Source organism: Agelaius phoeniceus, chromosome 2, assembly GCF_051311805.1.
Source record: "Agelaius phoeniceus isolate bAgePho1 chromosome 2, bAgePho1.hap1, whole genome shotgun sequence".
Lineage (NCBI taxonomy): Eukaryota > Metazoa > Chordata > Aves > Passeriformes > Icteridae > Agelaius > Agelaius phoeniceus.
This window is the reverse complement of record NC_135266.1, coordinates 95,946,243-95,968,730: the sequence shown is the minus strand read 5'-3', so window position 1 is coordinate 95,968,730 and position 22,488 is coordinate 95,946,243. Positions and strand designations below refer to the sequence as shown.

At 40.9% G+C, this 22,488-nt stretch overlaps 1 protein-coding gene across 1 annotated transcript; it reads right to left on the bottom strand.

Annotated features, from left to right (window-relative positions):
- Window positions 1-1,327: 1,327 nt before the first annotated feature.
- On the bottom strand, window positions 1,328-21,812 carry CCDC80 (coiled-coil domain containing 80). Its single transcript, XM_054627774.2, has 8 exons — window positions 21,164-21,812; window positions 18,867-20,767; window positions 14,562-14,718; window positions 10,540-10,676; window positions 9,743-9,891; window positions 6,384-6,487; window positions 4,709-4,789; window positions 1,328-2,700 (listed from the first exon to the last, which is right to left on the bottom strand). Exons 2-8 carry the CDS (start codon window positions 20,757-20,759, stop codon window positions 2,354-2,356), a joined length of 2,868 nt encoding a protein of 955 aa, XP_054483749.2. The 5' UTR covers window positions 20,760-20,767; window positions 21,164-21,812; the 3' UTR covers window positions 1,328-2,353.
- Between the last annotated feature and the right edge of the window lie 676 nt (window positions 21,813-22,488).

Below are 22,488 nucleotides of genomic sequence, written 5' to 3'. Positions count from 1 at the left end.
CTCCCTTGATAAGTGGACAACTTGTTTGAAGTTGTCTTTTTGATGCAACTCCCACTGAATGCCTAGGCAGGGTTTGGTACTTGCACAATTTGACTTTGAATTTCAGGTAGGCGTATAAACAAAAGGCCATTTGGATCAGGTGCTGTGCTCTTTTTAATGTTAGTTAACCCTTGCAGCAGCGCAGAACATTTAATTTATGTGATTTGTAGTGTGAGTTAAAAGGGCTTTCATTTAAAAACTTTACATGAAAACAAGATTGCAGGAAAGTTTAAACGAACACCTGAAAGAAAATGCTCCAAGGGTGTGTTTCTTTCTGTCTACAGGAGGTGCCTATTAGGCATCTGGTATACTTTCCTCTGCTTTTGCTTTAGGCAAGGAAAGTTAGGCAGCAGACCTTGATACAGTAATGCAAAGAGCTCTTGTTTTCTAAAAGCGAGCTACAGGACATTCCATTTTCTTCTAGAAACCCTTCCATCCTATGATTCGTTTGGTTTTTTTAATTTCTCTGTCCTCTGCTTTCAGCTGTGGAAGTGCTATTGTCACTGAGAGCTCAGAAGCTCTCTGCAGGCAGCAGTCCTCTCAAAATCATTCTGTTAAATGTCTTCCCCTAGTTAGCTCCAGTCAGCTGAGAAAGGTTAATCAGGAGCTGTAGCCTGCACTGACTAGGTGTTGTGATAGGGAGGGCAGCCTGCCCCAGAGAGTGACCAGGTTTGTACAACTAAGGCCTTGTGACCATTTGTATGCCCTTCTGACATTCAGAAGGGCAAGTGATGCTTGACCCTTTGTGACTTAAATTTCTAAAGAAAGCATCTGTTTTTGAGTGAACTTGTTGCTTTATCCAGTTTTGTTTTCATCTGGGAAAAAAAGGAATCAGGAAAATGGCAGAAGTCAAAATGCAGGGCATGGTCTGGCCAGCTTAGAGCTATAGCTTTTCCCTATTCCTGTGCTACTTCTGTGATACCAATACCCAGTACAACTGCCCTGTTGTGTGCATCTATATGTGATGTGCACCCACATAATGGATTATAAAAAGAAATATGATTGGTCAGGCACACCTCCAACATCAGAAGTGACCAATATTCCATTATAAAGGCTGACATGGTATCTTCACATAAAGATATTCCATAATCTTTCTGCTGCATCTTTAATATTTAGAAATCTAATCTGAATGACTAGAAACAACGACTACGTATGGTTGAAACCATGGCTATGCAAGCAGTTCCTGACACTGGTTTGAGTAGGGTAGAGTAGTGCTACAGCTCCAATGCCCAAAGACATCAATGAGAAGGGAGAAAAAAAACATTTCTGAAAGTGTGGCAGACATAGAGATGGTTTAGCAGATTAATTTAATCTCAAATACTTTTATAAACATTTAATCCAGATCACTTTTGTAGGCAAGGGTATGAGCAGAAAAGGTAAAAGAAAATTTGAATTTTGGAGTAAGAGTTTAATTAAAGCATTATTATAGAGAGCTAGTTACACCTCATGAAAAATATACTTGAATGAGATTTCTTTTTCTGGTGAAAATAATGCATTTCAGATTTCTGTATTTCAGACAGTGCTAACCCTGGTTGGTATGTCTACTTAGCTCTCATTAACTTGGATTTATCAGTGAGGTGGGCAGGACCTAGAAGAACAGGGACCCCAACTGAAAGAATAAATAGCCATGCAGTAAGCTTTGTAGTTAAGAACTTAACATCGTATTGTATTGGAACAGGTTCTGCCATAGCCATAAGTCTTATTTTCATTCATAAAGTCAGCTAATTACAATGGTAATTACAATGGTAATGCACTGTAGAAGGGATGCTGTCTTTTTAAACATGATGTTTTGAAAAGATTTTATTACTGGTGTTGTTATTATTAAAGAGCATGCCCCATGCTTCTTTCTTAAATTTTTCTTTTCTGGGAGAGACCCAAAATGTGTTTTTTTGTTTTTCTTCATAAGCATGATGAAAGCTCACTTTCCAATAAATATATTTTTTTTTCCTTCTTAGAAAAAGTAGTAAAAAGCACATTGATGGACAATTGTAGTGCCCATGGGCTGGGGCTGTGGGATTCTTTTGTTTGGTTTTAATACAAACAGCACCTGCTAATGGCCTTTGTTTATAAAGGTTTAAAAGTATAAAGGAGTCTTTATTGTTTAAAGCTTCAATGCTACTGGTTTGAATTGCTTCACTGTAAAGGCTTCTGCATTTTTGAGAAGGCAAATAACCAAAGTCCCTTGATTGAACAGCAGAAGAATGAGGCATGGATATCTAGGTGGCCTGGGAAGATTTTCTGCAACTGGCCACCTATTGCTTGGATAGCTATTGAAAGACAGACATGGGGGCAGCCAGAGGGTAAGTCACTCTGTTCAGTATGGATATCCATGGTGGTAACTTCCATGGTGACGGTAGTCATCTTGGTAGCCTTCCTGGTAGCCCTGGTGGTAGCTGTGGTAGCCATACCCACCATACTCATCATCGGGGCACTGCATGCCCAGTGACTGCTGGATTGTCATTTCCTGGCGCCGGAGCTGCATGGAATCAATCAGGTCATACACAATTGCCATAGACCACATGGGAGAAGGATACCAGGATTTGACATTGCCATCTTTCCCCACTAGAAGCATGGAGAAATATTCGGGGCTAATTTGGAAATAATTCCGAATGTCTTTCACTAAATTAGCCGGGATGTCTTCTCGGTCTACAGTTGAGCTTCCTAGAAAGTAATCACATAAAATCAGCATTAATGTTTTGTTCAGGAGATGATGATGATTTATAGGTAAAAAAATTAGCAACGGGAGATAAGATACAGCCCAAGAGTTGGCAATATAAGATTCTTGTTATTTGCAAGTTCTCTCTCTCTATTTGCAAGATCCATTTCCTGTATCTGAAATGAAATTACTCTCCTTTGTACTAAGGATGTATTTTTAACAGCTTTTTAAAGTTCAGTAAACTTTTCCTTATTCTCTAGCCTGAAGCTGCTGTAGTGTGATACATCTTTTTGTTACCCAAAATGCATTAATTTCTTTGATGTCTTTTCAGCTTGGGTCACCAGATTATGTATTGCAGAAGACATATGTGGAAAACAGTAACAATGAAAGAAATTAAAATAATTGAAGTGTGATAGAAGAATTGCAGAATATAGAGCCTCACTCTTGAACTGTCATGATATGTGCAGTATGGAATGTGGTAGATGTCATTTCCTCTTTAACATATATGTTCTAGGGGTAAATCTGGTGAACTTCGGGCTTTTAAGTGTGAAGTCTGTGTTGGGTAAATGAGTAGAAAGTGTAAGACAGTAAGTAAACTAAGATCAGTGGGCACATATATACATAGTTGGCATGGCAACAGGACTCTTAACACAGTGGCACCTTGCCTTACAGACTTGAGGTCCTCTGGAAGAGGTCAGCAAGCAGGTGGTTAAGAGTGGCCTGGCTGATAAAGGCTATGTGAATTTTCAGAAGGCTCCCAAAGGTCCAATGATAGCATCGTTGAAGCAGAAGCAAGGTGGGAGTGAATGTCAGTGTTACTGCAGGGATGCATAGGGATTAAATGTTCTCCTTTTTTCCCACACAAGAAATAAGAGGAATCAAACAAAGGTATAGGGGCCAAATAAAAGGTACCTCTCTAGAAGCTCTCCCAGTAGAACACGTGCTAGAAGTCAACATCAATTCAAGGAGAGATTAGACAAAGATCTGTTGATCTTAACAAATAGGAACTATAAACAAGGTCATGAAGCCTCCAGTGAAAAATCAGTGGAGGCTGCAAGAGTGTTGGTGGAAGAAGTCTGACATCAGCTTCCTCTGTTTATTTTTTTCTCATACATGGACTTAATGTTCCTGTGCTGTAGAAGGACTAGAATGCTTTAATGCGCAGAATAAATAAGCTGCTTTCTGTCTTTGTTCCTCCACTGATGGAGGCAGTTGTTTGGATTAGGTAGCAGAGGAACCCATAGCATTTGACAATGCTTAAGGACTCTCTTAAGGATCTACCTGGAAGAGTATGCTGGGATGCAAGTGGAGTACTAAAGAGAGCTTATAAGGAAGATGGAGAAAGACTTTTTACCAGGGCCCAGAGAGAGAACAAGGGGTATTAATTTTACACAGAAACAGGGTAAATTTAGATTAGATATAAGGAAGAGGTTTTTTTAGGATACAGGTGGTGTGACCCAGGACCAGGTTGCCCATATGGATGCTCTGTCTCTGGAAGTGTTCAAGGATAGGTTGGATGGGGTTTTGAGGAACCTGATGAAGTGAAAGATGTCTCAGCCCATGGCAGGGGGTTGGAACTAGATTATCTTTAAGAGGTCCTATTCACTCCAAGCCATTCTATGAATATAAATGAGGGATCCCTAGAGGAGAATCTGCTGAGTGTGTTTTCTATTAGCCCTGCAAACTCTTGAGCATGTAAATAGGCACAGACATTCCTGTCTTTGACAGCAAGACTGGCAGAAGAGCGTCCTGGGGAATAATTTCACAGGAAATCAAAATGTGAGGTGAACCTCAGATATTTATGCTTTTCTTTCCTGAAGAACCTATAAAATATTTACCTCAGAAACATCAAGAAAGCTTTTTGTTTATTTTTGTGTCATCTTATTTCTTAAAAGAAACAAAACAGGAAAACAATCATACTCATTCCTCTAAAGGAATTAGAGCAAAGAAGTACTCAGCACCGTATAATGCCCTTCATAGGTAGTACTGAAGAAAATGGAAACAGTCACTTACCATTAATTGGATACAACTCTAAGACACCTCCAATGTCTTCTCCAACTCCCAGCAATTTGAGGATTGTTATGTGGCGCAGACCTGTGGAGGAAATAATGGTTTTGGTTCAGACCAGATCTTTGGTCAGATTTCAGTTTAATCAGCCAGGTCTGTGCTTGCTATATTAGGACCCAGTCTCAGCCAGCCCTCCAGGAGAATTACTGATTTCTATGGAGTCCCTGCCAGTCATGTAATCTGTCTCAAACATAAGGATAAGCTGATGTGTTGAGTAAATGTGATATCAGTTGCATACAGCTGTTCCAAGGACAGCAGCATGGTGATGTGGGTGGTGTGATTCTGTAGCATATGGATACAAGCATCAGAACCACCAGTAAATTGCAGAGGCCATTCTCCAACTCCAGGATCTTCCTACACTGTTTTCTTGACTAGTAAAGCTTTTACTTATCATACACACAGCAAAAAATTATTTAGAGGCAACATAATCTATGCCAGTTAACCTCTGAATGGCTACAGGGAATAGCTTATGACAGATACTCACTTCTTCCATTTGTTCTGCACAGAGGCTTGGAATGTTGCCTCTGAAGAAAGACCTTAGGGACAGCAGGAACTGTTCATGTAACATGAGTCAGTACAATCTACAAAATCTTTATGTAACTGCTTTTATAACTTGGAGGTAAGATGCTTGGAAACATACCACTTAGTTAAAAGTGCTTGGTTGATAAGTGCTTTAGAAGCTCACTGGATTATGTTCGAGCTACCAAAGGGTGGGGATACTCAACTGTTTTGACTACATTTTATTCTTCAGAAAGCATTTTGCAGTGGCCCATGTTGCAGTTTACTTTGGTACTTTCCAAATGAGGTGATGCTGATGCTCTGAACATAAGCCAGGTGATTATGAATTAACAATCATACTGTGCAGATCTCCCTTCTGGTGCAATTGAAATGCATTGAAATAGCACTTGTTCAAAGGGACCTGTTTTGTTCTGTTGAAGGAGTTGAGTCTAGACCCCATATGTTGTGTGCATTGCTAGGAACTTAAGGAGTAACTCTCTCTGCACTTTGTGGCATGAAGACAGAAGAGAACCTCTGGGTCTTGCCCTTAGTTGTCTCCGGGAGGAGCCCTTCTCTCTCCACTGACTATGTAGGTGGACCTTAAGTACCTAGTCATGGGTCTGTGAGGGCCTTTATTGGATTGAAATGGATTCCATCAATATTCTTACAGATTTGGCAATGAAGCAGTAAGGAAAAGAAAAAAAACCTTGGTGTCCATGCATTTCCCTGATGCCTGGCCCAGTTTGCAGTTGGATTTTAAAGGACCTGCCCTTACCAAAGCATTTTCCTTGTCTTGTTAAGTTGTGCAGTACAAAAAAGCCCCAAAACAACTATTAGTCTCCTGAAGTACAAGCCAGAAGAGAAGCTTTGGAGTGCTAGTATTTTCTGGTACATGAGTGTAATGTTTCAAAAATGATTCCAGGGAATCCTTTGTCTAGCTGTCTTAGCCACTAGTGTGCTGTACTACCTGCTTAACATAATCTTCCATTTGGATCTGGAGGAAGGTTTTCAGTTGTCAGACTCTTCAGACTGTCCAGGTTCAAACTTGAGCAAAGGAATCGTGATGATATCACCAGGAAGGATGCGGTTTGGGGGAGCAAGAATATAATTCCTTCTGACTCACCAAAATTGCAGGCTTGTCCACTGAGAGCAGCAAGCTGCTGGGAATAAGCCCAATCTTCATCACTGGGAGCAGAGATCACCACCAGGCGCCTTCTCCATCGGAACCTGAAAAGAGAGTGTTGCCAGGCATGGTCATGACATGTGACTCAAGTCCTCTCAGTGTTTCTGTTTTCTGTAGGCTGATATATGTCAAATCTCTCACAACTTCTAAGTAACAGCTGGATGGGAAATCTTCCCAGTTCTGTCCATCACTGGGAGAGGATAAAGTTTTGTTTGAATTTTACAGCTTGTTTTGAACTTTACTTTCAAAGAAACTTTCAAAGAAACACCTGCAGTGCTGCTGCTTCACCAAACAAACACTGCAAAGTTTATGATCTTTGCTCAAAGCCCTTCAGTAGTTCCAACAGTACTGAGAAGTGTATATTCAAGAGAGAAGGATTCCTGTGGAATTCCTCACTAGGCATTTAGCTTTTACGTCATTCACCACTGCTGGAACTGCACAGTTATTTTGCAGTCCAAGAGCTGTCTGAGAATTAGGGTGGATCTTCATTTCAGACATAACTCATACTTCTGTGTAAATAATCACTGACCTCTTTTTTCTTTCCTGCACCACATTTGCTCAAAATACCTTCAACATGGCTCTAAATCTGAGCTTGTTTGTAAGTGTGTGGTTGTGTCAGCCCATGGCTGTATAGGGCATGCATGGGGCAGTAAGATAGATCTTGGAATCTTTCTTTAATAGGGACTGCACCATCTACCCAAGATTTTGCATAAGGATCTCCTTTCTTTCCTGTCAAGGAAAGGCAGTGCCATAGGGACACTTGAAATTTTTAAAAATTCTAACTCTAGAGGTTTTTAATACTCTCTCAACAACTTGTTTTTTAAATATAGATACTTCTTCACTTAACCTAAATAAATGAGATTTATAGGAATTTGCAAAGCTGCAGAGTTATTTTTACAGCAGGAAATGATCTTTTAAATGGATGCAGATGTTACTCTGTCATAATAATAGCCTGCTTTTTTGCTGTACCATGTGAAGATCTCAAAATGAAGGCTAATGCAAAGAGTCAATTCTGCTTCACTTAAGAGAAGCTGAAGATAAGGTGAGACTTGCTCAAAGTCAGAGAAGAAGTTGTTAGAAGAGCAGGGTATGCTGATGTCTCTGGTTGTTGATCGATACTGGTGTTTTTTTACAACTATAAAAGTAAATCCTTGAAAAGCAAACCTCCTCAATTTTCATCTTTCTCAGGAGGAACAGCAAAGAAACATGAATGTGCATGTACAGTTAAGTGAATAGGAATGAGAAGTATTAAGGATCATATATGTGATGTGAAGAAAAGGAGGGAAATTTTGTGTCATTTTTCTGCAAATGGCGAACAAAATAATATTTGTGCTATTTTGTATAGAAAAGCCCCTGGTTACCTATGAACAATGAGTGAGAATGTGGCCATTGGATCATATTTGCCTAGGGAAAACCTGCAAGTCACTTTAAGATACTTTTATATTTCTTTTTGGTTCTGTGTTTTTTTTTTTTTTAATATCTCGTTTGGAGTTTCATGGTTACACAGAGCTGAAAAGTGTTGAAAGCTATTCAAGCTGTTTATTCCCCTACCCCAGGAGCACTTGGTGTGCTCATCTGGGACTACATCTTAGAAATTAATTCAGTTGGTCCTGCACAGCTGTTAGTTCAGCAACACTAATGTACAGATTTCTGTTTTATTTCTGACATCAGAAGTCATGGACCAATACTCCTGACAAATCTGCCAGACCCATCACTTTGTGGATCCTTTCTTCCTCCTCCACCTGTTTTGCGTCCTGTTCTCATGTGTGAGCCTGGAGAGCAGCACAGCCAGTGTCTAGATCTAAGAGGGAGACTCGTCCCCAAACTTAAGGTTTTCCTCCTTCTAATGGCTTTTAAGCATTACTCAAGCTGGTTCTGGCTCTCATGGTCTTCTTTCACACCAGGCAGGTTTGTTAAGAACAAGCTCTGGAACGAGTAACACCAGGGAGATGATGCCAGGGCTCTTGTTCAACTGGGAACATGATACTGGACAAGGCTGGAATTAATTTTACTGGCAATCTGACCAGTTAATGTGGCTAGAGAAGTCCACCCAATATTTAAAGCCTGATGCTTGTTTCACAGACAACAAATGCATTCTATGCAGCAGCAGTTCTGTTTATAGATGCACCATTCTGCCTTTTTCATGCCCAGTTTTCTAATGTGTATTTATTACCAGGGCTGTTTCCAAGCAAAGAAGGATTTGGGGCCTGTCCCTTTCCAGTATACAAGATCTTTATTGTGCTGATCAGCTGTTTCCAAACTGTGGTTTTTCTTGGTGGTCTCAAGGATGAATCACTGGGACCTAAACAGGAGGTGGTGAAGTGGGTGGGGTGGATCTTGTTAAAGGTTCTCTTTCTGTTGAAGTGGCCATTGAATTTTAAAATGTTTATGAACCAACAACCTATTCATTTCCTTGTTGCTCCTTTCCTCCTTGTCACAATCTATCATGCTGCCTCACTAATTTTAAAGCCTATTTTAAAGCTTATTTTTAAAGCTTATTTTTAAATTAAGTGTATTCCCATGCATTCTCATAGTAGGTGACGAGGATGCAGTTGTAACAGGTAAGGTCTAGAATGATGGATAGCCCTAATTTCATGTCAGCTATCCTGTGATAATTGAGAGAGGGCTGTAACTGCACAGCTCTTCTGTGGGTCTGAATGCTGACAGTCCAGATAAATTTATTGCCTGGAATTTAGGTCTCAGGGTAGAGTAGAGATGCGTGTAGAGATTGCAGAAACAAAATTGTCTTTCTGCAGAAGGTCTCCGACATTTTGCAAAAACCGTCTTCAAGACCTTTAATAATATGCATGACTAATACTGGCAAAGACCAACTGTTACCTCAAGCAGGATAAGAAAGAAGTCAGAGAGAATTAATTATTGATTTGAACAACGTGGGAGGGATTAGAATGGAATTAATGAGATTGGGATGGTTGATGATCAAAACACATAAACATTGTGCTTCATAAATTCAAAACATTGAGCTAACATCTATGAATTAATCCTTATTTGCTCTTCCAATACAAATCAGTTTTATTATCTCCATGTCATAATGGGGAAACTGATTGAAAATCAGTGTCCAAGGAAGATGTAGTTTGTCAGGAAGCATGCTTCCTGTCTTTCAGCGTTCTATACAAGACTACATTCAGCTCTGGCTGCATCTCTGTATTTGTTTAACATTGGAAATACTGAGAAATCTATATTTTAAAATCCCAGAAATAGTTACATGAGTATTTTTTCTGGTAATAATAATTAGTAGATAATTAGTAGAACTAGTAGCAAATAAGAACAGAAGGCAATACCTGGATAAGAAGCTCTCAAGGGATTGCTTCTTATCTTCTTTGCAGACAATGCCCTCTTTTTTCTGTCTTTCCATGTCTTTAATTCGTGATTGGAAGGTGTCAATCAAATCAAATACAGACTTCATTGCTATGGGTACTTCATAGTATTGCTGTTAAGAAAAATAAGAAAAAAAAACCAAGACAGGTGGGTATGAAGATGCTCATATTAGCAGCCTTTCTGCATGTATCACAGCACTGTAGGATATTTGGAGATCCAAGTATTCTAATTTGCACACAGGCAACAGGGCCTAAAACAGATCAGAAACTAGGGAAATATAATTGTTTTTGCAGTTAGACTGCTCTTTGGAAGAGTTATATTTTCAGTATTTGCCTAAAGTGATAAAGCCAGGACATTGCAGTTGTTATATCCTTTTGTACGACCATTCAGCTACAGGATTGTTCTTGTGTAATGTGCTGTCATCCTGCTGAGCAGCCAAACTGTGTGTTTCAGAATGCCAGGTACCACATTAGAACCCTGTCAGGTGTGAGGAGGTTCTGTACCTCATCATTCCAGCAGAAATACACAATTGCTGAGATCCCCTAAGTGAAGAAAATGAAGATAGCGACCCAAGTTCTGATAATTTTGCTTACTGCTTGTTCTTTTGCTTGTCCTTGAGCAATAACCAGGTCCTGCATCAGTATCTATGTGCCTCACAGGCAAGTGAAGTGTAATTTCCTAAATTTTTCAATTGTTTTTTCATATGTTTCCAATGCATTTTCTTTCAAAAGAGCTGAGTTCAAAGAGTTGAAACCCTCACCTTGACCTTCATGTCAGTGTCTGTCAACACCATGAAGAAATCATTGTAGGTCATCCCATACTCTTTCCTCAACTCACTGATGAGCTGCTGGTCCACAAGATCTTCATCTTCTATCACTTTCATGGGCTTTTCATTATCTTAATGTGAGGCAAAGGAGAAATAAAAATAGTCATGGAATCACACAGCACTCTGCCTTTAATTTTGCCTTAAAAGAAAAGTGAGAATTCATTTCTCAGAAGCTCTCTTCCTGCTGCATATTCAGTGTATTATAAACCATGTGTGTGAACTTCTCATTCATATGACTTTTAACTGTCTAGTTTTCCATCCCAATAGTCTTTGAAAATCAGATGATCCTAGGACTCATGCACTTCAATATTTATCATTTGTACATTCTTTTGAGAAATCTTGCTTTTTCCTGGAAAGATCTTTGAGATTTTTTCAATATGCTCATACATGTATATGCATGTACTAATCATTTCACGAGCTCCTGAAATGTAGCCACTTCTGTAATTGAAAATAGAAATTCTTACCATGTGCAAATGAAACAGCATAGGTGATTTGGGTCAGTAAAATATAGCTAGAACAGCTTGAGGTAGGCCAGGACAGTAGAGTTAACCTTACCAGTCATTTACATGCAGTGACTATAAGAAACCAGAAACTGTTCAACATGTCTTGAATGCTGCAGTGCTGGCAGCATACCTCTCTAGATATCCCACTTTTGCACTCCTTCCTCCTTCTGCTTGCTGATTCTAGCAGCCCGATAAGCAAAAAGTTAGTTTTGATTATGACTTGTACCTACTCAGTGGTCCACTCTAAGAAAACATTCTGAAACAATGAGAAAAAGACTTCTGAAGACAGAGATTTGAAGACAAGCCTGTGGAGCTACTAAGGTCCCTTAAATCCTGTGCAACCGGGGTGCATTGCAGTCAAGTCCTGAAAGTCTCCGTGTCATCAGCACAGCCTCAGCTGTAGCATCCAGCACAGCTCTATACAACTGCAACAGTGCTGAAACAAGCCTCCATAATTGTAAGCCTGGAAAGCTAAGGACAGGCTAAACCACACACCAAGTGAAATGTTACCTCTGCTACTACTAGCTACTAGCACCAAGAGCTTGCAAACCTGTCTATGCCCTGTGACACCACTATGAATATTATATTCATCTCCTCACTTAGAAATCTCAGCCATGGCTTAAGTAACCTGCCTGAAGTCAGAGACACAGCAGGTCATCAAGAGATGGAATCCAGAGGTACAACTTTTCAGTCCCTTGGTCCATAATTAATTGTCAGCAAATAGAGATGTGATTAATTGATCCACAGCAACAAGAAAGATTTTAGTCATTATACAGCAAAGCATTTAAAATAGTTTTCTAAACATACAGGGCTTTTAAGGAGCATACTGATCTGATTCAAATTTTGCAGTAGATCCATCCTGTGTATAGACTGAATGAAACTTCTGAATTAAAATTTTGGGAAAAAGTCTGAATTAGAATCTGATCTTGAGATTTCACATCTTGAGCCCACTGCTTAAAAAAAAAACCCAAGCCAGAAAATATTAAAATTTGGTTATACTTATCATGCTATATATCTAATTTATATGAGTTTTCATTGTTATATGTACCTCAGTTCAAAGTTTTATGAAGAATTAACAAGCAATGCTATTAGCTTTTGATTGGATGGATTGCAAGATGCGCTAATTGGTTATCCGCTTCATAAATATATCTAAATGTGCTTGATGAGTGAGATTTATGTATTACTAATGGGAAGTATGACCATTAAAAGATAGACTAAAAGTTCATGTTTAAAAGCAAAGACTATCTCATTGGCCTAGATGGAGATGGAAAAATGCAAAAGTTGTTATTGTGAAATGTGATGGAAAACAGCTAAGGTACAGGAGTAACTTAGACCAACTGATCTACGGCACCTTTCTGCTTTAAACTCTAGGTACCAAGATGAAGTTTATTAGCTCTTTAGAATTTTCTTTTTAGGTGATTTTCTTTCAAGCCTTACAATGAGAAGAAGAATATTAAATTACAGAGTGATACACAAAATTCTCTATCAAGGAAAAAAATAATACCACAAAGGCTGACCTGTCTTTCAAACTTGGAAATTATTTCTGTAGAGAAAAAGGAAGTTAATCTAGTTGCTTCTTTCCTTCCAAGTCACTGCTTGTCCCTGACACCCTCCTCATAGAGGACATCTGGGATTTGCATGAAGATCCACCAGAGCTGAGACCATGCTGCTACCTGCAAAGTCCTTACTCTCTTTGCTTTTTCTCTAAAAGAATGGAGAAACATTTCTCCATACATCTTTGGCAGCTAGACAGGCTGGGAAGATGATTTATCTCTAGAAATAATTCCAACAAGGTTACAAAGAAGGCCAGCAGGTTGTTTTAGCAGTGCAGTGGCCTGATAGATTAGATGCTTGCTTTGATTGTAGGATAGGTAGCCAGGGGCTGATGTTTAGTTGATTAAAGCCCTGTTTCTCATGGGGAAAAGAAACCACATTTGCTCCCTTGGTCTGAAGAGAGGACCTCCGCAGTGACTCTCAGCTTTTGTGTCATTGCAGTGGGAAAGTGAGAAATATTCTCAGGTATCAGTGTGAGCTAATCTCGACCAGTGTCACTGAGGTTCTTTCATTGACCACCATGTGTTTGAAATTTCAAGTGAAAAGTCTTTTCTGTTGACTTTTCTGTTATTGTCTTTTGTATTTCAGTCCCAAGATGCAGCACTCCTAGTAGACCTCATCATGCTGGGTGCTCAAGATTCTCACTACAGAAACATATTGCGTACAAAATGTTTCTTAGGAGCTTTTGCTGCCTCTGGAGCTCACACAGAATGAGCCTTGAAGAGGCCATACAAACAGGAAGGGTGGAGGAGAAAGGGAGGTAGGACAGAAAGATATTTGTGTTATTTATTCGTATTGCATTTATTGCTATAAAGCTCAGGATTTGGTGTTTTGGACAAAATTGTAAGGTGAACTTCATGTAAGGTTTAACCTATACCCTTCTAAATCTCCTGTTTTTCTTCAATAATTTAATTCTTCATATGAGAACTCAGCTGTTATATACTCTTATGTGGTTTGGGGAAAGTTTGGATGTAGGTTAAGTTTGGAACAGGCTGAAAGAATATGGTCTATGTCAGAATATTAGCCAGACTAGAGCTAACTATAATCCTAAACAGTCCACTGACAGGCAGATGGATCTAGGTACACAAAACATGACCTTGAGTAACCTTGGCCTGATGTGGAAAATCCTGCACTGCTCCAGATTTGTCAAGGAGGTGCACAAATAGACAGTCTGGCAGGATTTGTGACTCACTGTCACTCAGTGACACAAGGCTAGATCCTTTTCCTCTGAGAGTAGCAGAGGCACAGCTGGAGGCCAGACATAAATCTGTGATCTTCTGGCCATTTATGTGCCAGACCTGAAACACCCTGCAGCTGGTCAGGTCCTGAGCTTTCTGTTCCATCACACATTTTTTCCCAAAGTTTGGTAAAACCAGATGAACTTTGAGGGGAAAGATGTGGTGGACTTGTAAGCAAAATTAGAGGCTTTTATTCTATTTGGAGTATAGAATTGTAGAATATTTGTATTTCTTTGGCTTCATCCAGCAAAGCACTCACAGTGGTGTTAACCTTTAGATTCAGACAGAAATGAGATGATTCAATGATTCAAGAGATACCTAAGCTTAAGTGCTTTGCTGGACTGCAACCTGAAGTCTTTGTCCAGCCGCTGTTGTTACAAAAGGACAGGTTTTCACTGGTTTGATGGGTACTTCCCCAGGACATGAACACTGACAGCAGTTGTTTCAAAGCTACCTAAGAGAGATGGATGCCCAGTGTCACCTGTCTACATGGAAAATCTGAATGTGAAGAAGGTGGCACTAAATATGTCTAGATGAACTACTTTTCAGGTCCTGCATAATCTTAGATTTTGACCCTGGGGGTCAAAAGCTGGGGTGATTTTTCCCATTGCTGTCTGTATTGTGCCCATGAGATGGAAAGAAAGTATTAAAAGAAAAAAACCTAGCTGGAAGTGGTCAATTTTCATGCTGCTGTTGTTCATGGTGCCGAAAATTGTGATGACGGAGATCTTCCTGGTTGCCATCTTGCAGAAGCTCTCCAGATACTCGTCTCGCTGCTGTACGTACATGGTGTTATCTGCCTTGGGGGTTGTGATCAGCTGGTTGGTGGCAGAGACAAAAGAGTTTGTTTAGTATAAGGAATGAAGCAGGTGATTATTTTGCTGAGGGAGAACCAGTGGCTGTCTGCAAAGTGGGCTTTCTTTCCCATAAAGCTGTTATTTATTTCTGTTTGGAGTGTACCCTCATGCCCAGGCCTGACCCAAAGACATTCAGTCAGCTACAGGAAAACTTTCGGAAGCAGGTACAGCTGGTTGCACCAGCTCCTCTGCTGCTTCTACCACAATGCTGGTAGAGGAAATATCATGATATTTTACAAAAAGCCACATACTCTCCTTTTATCCCTTGCTCTGCTAGGCCCACCAGGTCTCCCTCACAGCCTTCAGTGGTGCTCTGACTCACTCACAGGGCAGCTGCTCTGCCCTCATCCCACAGTCCAGGCAGGGCTCCCGTGCCTATTTTGACTGCCAAGGGGTGAGTACAATTAGGGCTACATGAGTACTCATGTAATTGATGGTCATCTAGGAAGACCTTGAGTTCTTGCTAAGGCCACTGTGACTTCATCTGAAAATAACTGATTTTGCTTTTCTTTGTTCTAAGCTACTTTGATGTCTCATGGGACTTACACTTGCACAAAGGCACAGCTGTGGGCAAAAAGGAAGACGAACAATTACAACAACAGAAGTATAAAAAGCTCTACATTCTACAGTACTTACTTCAAAGCCTTCTAAGGATTGCAAAGATTTAATTTTTAAAAAATTTAGAGCATACAACTCAAATCCTTCATCAGTGACCGAGATGAAAATATTCCAGGGAAGGGGTGTGCATAACAACATTCAGTGATCCTATGCAGTATTTCCAGCAGAAGATTCCTAGGAATAATGCAACTCTAGCAATGTAATCGTTCTAACTGGCAGCAGTGAACTGCAATCAAAAACCTGCCACTGATCCCCCAAATACAAAGGGAGCTGGAATATAGACTCAAGTTTTATGATTTAAGGTCACAAATAATCACCAAAATCCTTCAATTACAAATTTATGCTTTAACGTGTAACAGGAGCAATAATTTTCTGGCTGCCTTCTGAAGTTTGTTGGGCCTGAAGGCTAATTTTTACTGTACACTCATTACAAATCTAGTTCATCATTGTAAAAACATTTCTAGGCTTATAAAATCTACCTCTCATTTATGCAAAGATCCCTGGCATGACTACAGCTTTGGGACATGAAGGTGAATGAGAGTGACAGACAGAAAGAGGATTTTGTTTCAGGGTTACAGCATATAAAACATTGCTTTTAAAATGCTTATAAAAAAGCTTCAAATAAAAAAAAAAAGGATTATGAGAAGGGCTTGAGGACTGAGATGAAAAACAGATCATTGGTTTATATTATCTCCTCCTACTTTTGGAGGTCATAAGCTGGAATGCAGAGTCAAGCCTGAATCTGATCTGCTTCATCAAACCTTGTAGAACAAAGCAAATTTCCAACCAAAGTTTTGTCCCAGGTCTGTTTAACCCAGGCTGTATGTGCACTGTCTCTATCAAGAGAATCACAGGATGGTTTGGGTGAGAAGGGACCTTCAAGATTATCTTGTTCCAACCCTTCTGCCATGGGCAGAGACACCTTCCACTAGACCAGCTTGCTCAAAGCCCCATCCAGCCTGGCCTTGGACACTTACAGGGATAGAGCATCCACAACTATCACTCTCCATCTTTTTTATAAGCTCTCTTTAGGTACTGGAAGGCTCCTATAAGGTCTCCCTGGAGCTTTTTCTTCTCCAGGGTGAACAACCCCCACTCTTTCACCCTGTTTCCAAAGGAGAGGTGCTCCAGTCCTCTGGTTATCTTCCCATTCCTCATTTGCATGTGTGCATATGTGTGTGTGTATGTGTGTGTGTGTGTTTGTGTGTGAATATGTGTATATGTGCATGTGGGTATATATGGAGTGTTACAAAAAAACTGTCAGCTTGCATTTCGTCACCACAGAGAAATAAACAAAAAACCCAAACTTGCAAGGCCAAAATTTCTAAACATTTGTAAGACTGCAACAAAACTTCCACCATAGAGAGGTGAGGCTGTTGGACTAAAAACCCATACAGGATTTTCAATTTCTGCACTTGGGACCTATATTTGTCATTAATTGAACTTAACCCAGAATAGATTTCAAAGTCCCAGATGTTTGAAATTCACACTGAAATCTGAAATTGTTAATGACGTAGAGCTTAAAACCCCATGTCCTTCTTAAAAGATGTTTGGAAAAGCACTGAAACAATGTTCTTGGAAGCCAGTCTGAAAGACAAAAGTACAGCGAAGCAATGGGGATCAACTTGGGTAGAGCTGCTTCTGCAGAAATGTGGGCTAATTTTCTAGAGAGGGAGTTTAAAGACTCATGAATGACAGAGTTAATTCTAAGGACTGTTCCCCTAAGGGAACTGAAGAGTTTGATTGGAAGGAATGCAAATAGGCACGCATGGGGATTCTAAGAAACTTGAGAAGTTCTTTATTTTCCACATGGCAATGAGAAAATAGAGTTCAGCCGTTGTTTTTACTAATAACCAAACCAAACCTATTCTTCAGGGAGCTTCAGAGTAAGCAGGTTGAGGATGTTATTAGATTCAGGAAAAGTGAGGTGCAGCATGGCATAATCATTTGTCTTCAGTGAGTTCTGGCCTGATAACCTGAGATTGTGCAACTCTTTTCTCAGATATCCAGCTGTGAGGTGGCCCAGTATCAGAAGGTTCACATTTCAGACAATCCTTTAAGTTGCCAGGACTGTGGTGGTCTGACATCTGTGAGATTTACTTTTGGCTCTTTTATTTTCAACTTTCTTTATATTTGTCCTGATGCCACCTATATTCTTGGGAACCACAACACTGAGATCAAATTTCAAGGATCCCAACTTCTACAGAGAGAAACTTCTATAGTTTCTCTCTCTGAGCTTTTGTTTTGGCTAAATATTAGTTAACAAGTAACTAATAGGCATTATTTGTAAAATTTGGTCAAGTTGAATTTTTTCAAATATATGGCTTTTTTCAACTTCTAGTGCTAGCTCTGCACATTCCCTATACCTTGAAGAATGGGGATGGGGAGAAGAAAGTTGCCTTGTTTTCAGGCCCATGAATCATCAGCAGAATGATTCATAACATTCCAACGGTTGAAATCTTAACTTGGCATCTTAGCTTGGCACCTTAGCTATTTGTACTGGAACTTGGAGCATGAAAATCAAAGGCATTTGTGACAATGATTATTGGACAATAACTGTGAAACAGACCAGCTTGTAGCAGGATAATTGCAAGAAACCAGCTCCCACAATAATATTTTTAAAGAAATGTTTTCCAAAGTGTACCCTTCAGGATATGTGTCATCTGCCAGAAAAAACATTTGTACTACAACTAAAACTGTTTCCTGTCCCAGGTGAAGTGGTTTTTATAAGTAGTTGGAAAAACATACAGTGCTATAAAACCTGGGGACAAGTAACTCCAGACCATGCTGAAGTTCTCAGGCTTGAAAACTTACTGGAATGTTTCAGTTTAATACAAACAGCAGGAGAAAAACCCTAACCAAAATAAAGTTTGCACAGGATCTCTGAAGATGTCTAGGAGATCTGAATTCCAAATTCCCATCAGATCGTAATCCCAAATTCCCCATCCCTCAGGGCACCTGATCACATGCCTTTGTGCATATCCTCAGTCAGATGTGCACTAGTATTGCCAAGCCACATGGCTTGCTTCCAACTTTGGGACACCAGCACCAATACAAAGCATGTGTGCCAGCTGGCAGGACATACAGAGCACTGAAACATGGTAACTATGGCAAGTACCCCAAGGTGATGAATGGATGTAATCCACACTGGAACCTCATTTTATTGATCTTAATGATACAGATCCTGACACCTACATATCCACTGGAAGCAAGATAATCTGTTGGCTATATGGTGGCTCATGGAAGTGGCTGGGAATAGATTTTATCCTAATCTCTGGGTTCTGAGATTCTGATTCTTATACTGCATGTAAGATTTCCAATAGAAGGCTTTTGAAAACAATAATTTAGGTCTACAAATTTTACCTCTTAAGACAAAAGCACCAGAAAAGAGTAATAGAAACCCACTATAAGCTTATAGTTCCACATACTCCTACTACGAGGGAGATAAGACTTTATTTAGGTAATAAAATTCAGATTAATGAATTACTTACAATCAGTCTCCTCTTGCCTTCAAAATATTCCAGGAGGTTAGTTGCTGATTTCCTGGAAGGCTGTAGGAAAATCTTCTTGTTGGACTTGGGGAAATCCTCATTCTCAGTCCTGCTTCCTTTCTTCTTCTTACTGCGGTCTTTGTCCTGCTTGCTCTTTTTTTCAGCTTTGACCTTCTTGGACTGCTTCTCACTCTTCTGCTGCTTGTCAGGTCTGTCCTTCTTCTTCTTCTTCTCAGGTTTATCCATTCGGTCATGCTTCTTTGATTCTTTTCCTTTCTTTTGGGGAATATTTCCTGCTGCAAACTGTTCCTCTAAATGGGAACTAGCAGGCTTGCTCGGGTCATATTTATCTTCATACTCATTACTGAGTATCTTTTCTTGAGTCTTCTTTTTTGGTGGTTTAGTCTTAGTTGGTTTGTGTTGCCCAGGTGTGACATTCAGGTCCCTGTGGTTAAAGTCCTTTCTATCAGTTCTATTATCTTTAAATCTACCCACACTTGCCTTTGTATAGTGCACTGAGGGAGGTGTTGGGAGTTCTGTGAAGCTGTCGTAGCGGGCAGCCTTGTTCGGCTTCCGTGTGGCTGCCAGTTGTTTCTCTTGGGGGCCACGCTGACGGTCCCTGCGGTTTGTTTTCCACACAGGAGAGTAGAAGTGCTCAGAGGCTGTGACTCGTGGTGTGGTGGCATCAGGGGCTGCTGGCAGCCTGTGGTACTCTGTGGTGGAATATGACTTCATGGTCCAGGTCCTCTGTGTGCTGGGGAGGGGTGTAGTTGTTGTTGTCGACCAGCTGGCTGTTGTCACTGCGTGGGTGGTAGCACGAGTAGTTGTGGTGGTGGGAGGGAGGGTAGTGGTCTTTACTGTGGGCAGGGGAGTGGCCACTGTAGTTGTCATTGGTTTCCTCACTGTTTTGGTCCTTGTTGGCTGATTATTGGTCTTCCTCGGATCCTCCTTCCTTGCTGACACCTGGACATGTTCACTGCCAGGGGTAGGCTGCATGGTGCCCCCATTATTGCCTTCCTCAACCACTTGCCCCTCCACCCCAGCTGCTTTGCATGTCTGGATGAAACCCTTCTGCCTTATCTTCTCAATTTTTCTGATGGGGTTCTGATCAATGACTTCGTACATGGCCTCTAGCCTGACTGGATAGGGATACCTTTCCTCCACTTGCAAGGTTTTCTTCAACAGTACCATGCCAAATTTCCCTTTCTCCAGTTTCAGAAAGCTCATGAGCTTAGGGATGAGGGCAGGATCCAGTGGCTGTTCCAGGATTTTTCCTTCATTGGTTATCCTTCTAACTTTTCCCCCTTCTTCCCCTTCTTCATGGAATAACACAATCTGCTGGATGTGCCTCTCAGCCAATTCACAGTAAACATCATTTTTCAGCAGGCTCATCATGAGCCGGTAGTAGCCTTCAGAGGCATGGGGGGCAGAAATGACCCACACCCGATTTTTCCCTGCAAAGCTGGCCAGGACATTGGGAGAACTTGACCCTGAGGGGAAACGTACCCCTCGTGACTGGGTGGTAGAGGATATCCCTTCATCCTTAATCATCTCAGACTTGGGGTATTTGGCTGCAGCTGTGAGTTTCTGTACCAATCTCACTCTGGTCCCTGTGCCCCTGGCCTGGGAGCGTGCTTCCCCTTGCAGGAGATTGGTGGGTGGCTTTGGAGGCACTGAAGAATCCCTCTTGGTAACAGGGTGTCGAGGATTTGGGCTTGAACTCTTCAGGTATGCTCCAGACCTTCTCAGAAGGCTGCTTGAAGCCCTGTAAGCCAGGGGCACTTTCCTAACTCCATGGCTCCCCCTTTCCACTAGCCTCTCTGTCTTCTCAGAGCCACACACTAACCATGCTGCCCACAGCAGGGCTAAGCTGAGAGCTGGCCTCCAGTTCATTGTGTAATCTGTGTTGGGGGGGGAGAAGGGGGGGGAGAAGGAGAAAAATTAGATGTTTACAGTATGATGATGTCTTGCACAAGTGATTAAAACTGCGAAGCACAGGCTGGTTATTTAGTGTGATTTATAAGTGCTTGATTACACCTCAGTCCTGTCCTAGTGGCTTTGTAAGTTTTACAGGATTTTGGGGAAAAACACAGAATGGATCTCTTTAGGAAAAAATGAGATCATCCTTCTGTAACATGATACTGTCTATCTAAAACGACACTGGGATCTTCATCCTTCTCTCTCTCTCACTCTCCCTGTTCCTCTCACACTCTCACTGTACACACATGCAAAAACACACAGAGGAAGGGTCCCGTACAGAGAGCAGAAGAAAGACAAGAATTTGACTTGAAACTTACACTCTCAGGGAAGTTCCCCTGCCAGAGACGAGTTCTCACGTCGTTTTCCTTTAAAAGGAGACCAATGCCATACAGCTTTACTGTTGTTCAGTGATTAATCTTTGGCAGCCCAACAGGTCGCAGAGCCTGTTGTGTGTCTTTTAACTTTCTTCTTCAACTTCTTGACAGGCGGGATGAGGTTAGCGGAAATTTCCTTTGTGATCTCTGCTTCTCCATTTACCTGCAGGTCTGGATTTTTGCTGTACCGGTTACCCACACGGACAGGGATTTCATTTAAGAAAAGGGAACTTCTGGTTGCTCTGAGTCCCTCGCTTTTAAACTTCCCAAACCTCCTTCCCACTCCTTGCTTCTTCAGTCCCGTTTAGCTCCTTTGTTTCCAGAGAAGAAAGCACCAGCACTAATATATTTTCCAGGCTGAAGGAAAACACAGGAATGTGATGCTGAAAAAAACCAACAACGGACGCTTCCCTTTCCCTTTTCTCCACGCTTTGACAAAAGCAAATTGTAAAACACTCGTCTTTTTTTCTTCTTGGCTGGCAGCGGTCCCAGGAATGTCAGAGCAACCCCAGCCCTGCTCTGAACCAGCCTCAGACAACGGTGGCCACTGGAAATGAGGGAAACTTCACTCAGGATTTAACAGCTCAGCAGAACCCGCCTCCTCCCCACTCTGACACAGGGAGGGAGGAGGAGGAAGGCTCTGGGGGTTGAAACACTGCACAGCATCACAGAGCACTTCAGAGAGGGTGACTCCAGCCTTAACTCTTTCCTTCACGCATCCCAGCTCTCTGCTGTTCACCGACCTCAGCTTTTTCTTTCCTCCCACCAAATGGACACTGTCTGGATAAAAAAGTATGTTTCTCCATCAGTCTCAATAACAACTCTGGTGTTTACAAATTATTATTTTAAATCTCATTATTTCTGCCTTGTCTTTCCCCTTTCCTTGTTTTTTATTGCTTTCTGGGAGTTTCTCAGTGAAATCCAATTTTTCTTCACTTTCCAACCAGTTTCTCTTTCAGGTCCTCATGTATGTCAGTATATTCTATCCTCAAACATCATATGGGCATGACTGTTTGCTAATTTGTAGTTTTTAAAGAGACCAGGTTGTTTACTATTGTGCTAAAATTAGACTAATATCTATTTCCTATGAATGTGCACAAGCAGTGGAAAAAAAGAGAAAAGGTACAAAAATACCTACAGAGACAAGGGTAAAGGCAGGGTCATGTACTTTGCTCTCCCTTCATGGTCTAAATGACACCATTCTATTGAGCTGACATAAACTGGCACAGTTTTGCTGGCAACACCTGGTCTTTAGCTGATTCACGCTG

What these genes read in the sequence shown, in the direction of transcription:
- CCDC80 (XM_054627774.2), bottom strand. Translation starts at nt 20,759, where the DNA reads ATGAACTGGAGGCCAGCTCTCAGCTTAGCCCTGCTGTGGGCAGCATGG. An exon ending in AATTGACCACTTCCAGCTAG is followed by an intron (nt 10,677 to 14,561) that starts GTTTTTTTCTTT and finishes CCTCACATTAAG; the next exon opens with ATAATGAAAAGCCCATGAAA. An exon ending in CTTGAGAGCTTCTTATCCAG is followed by an intron (nt 6,488 to 9,742) that starts GTATTGCCTTCT and finishes CTCTCTTTTCAG; the next exon opens with GTTCCGATGGAGAAGGCGCC.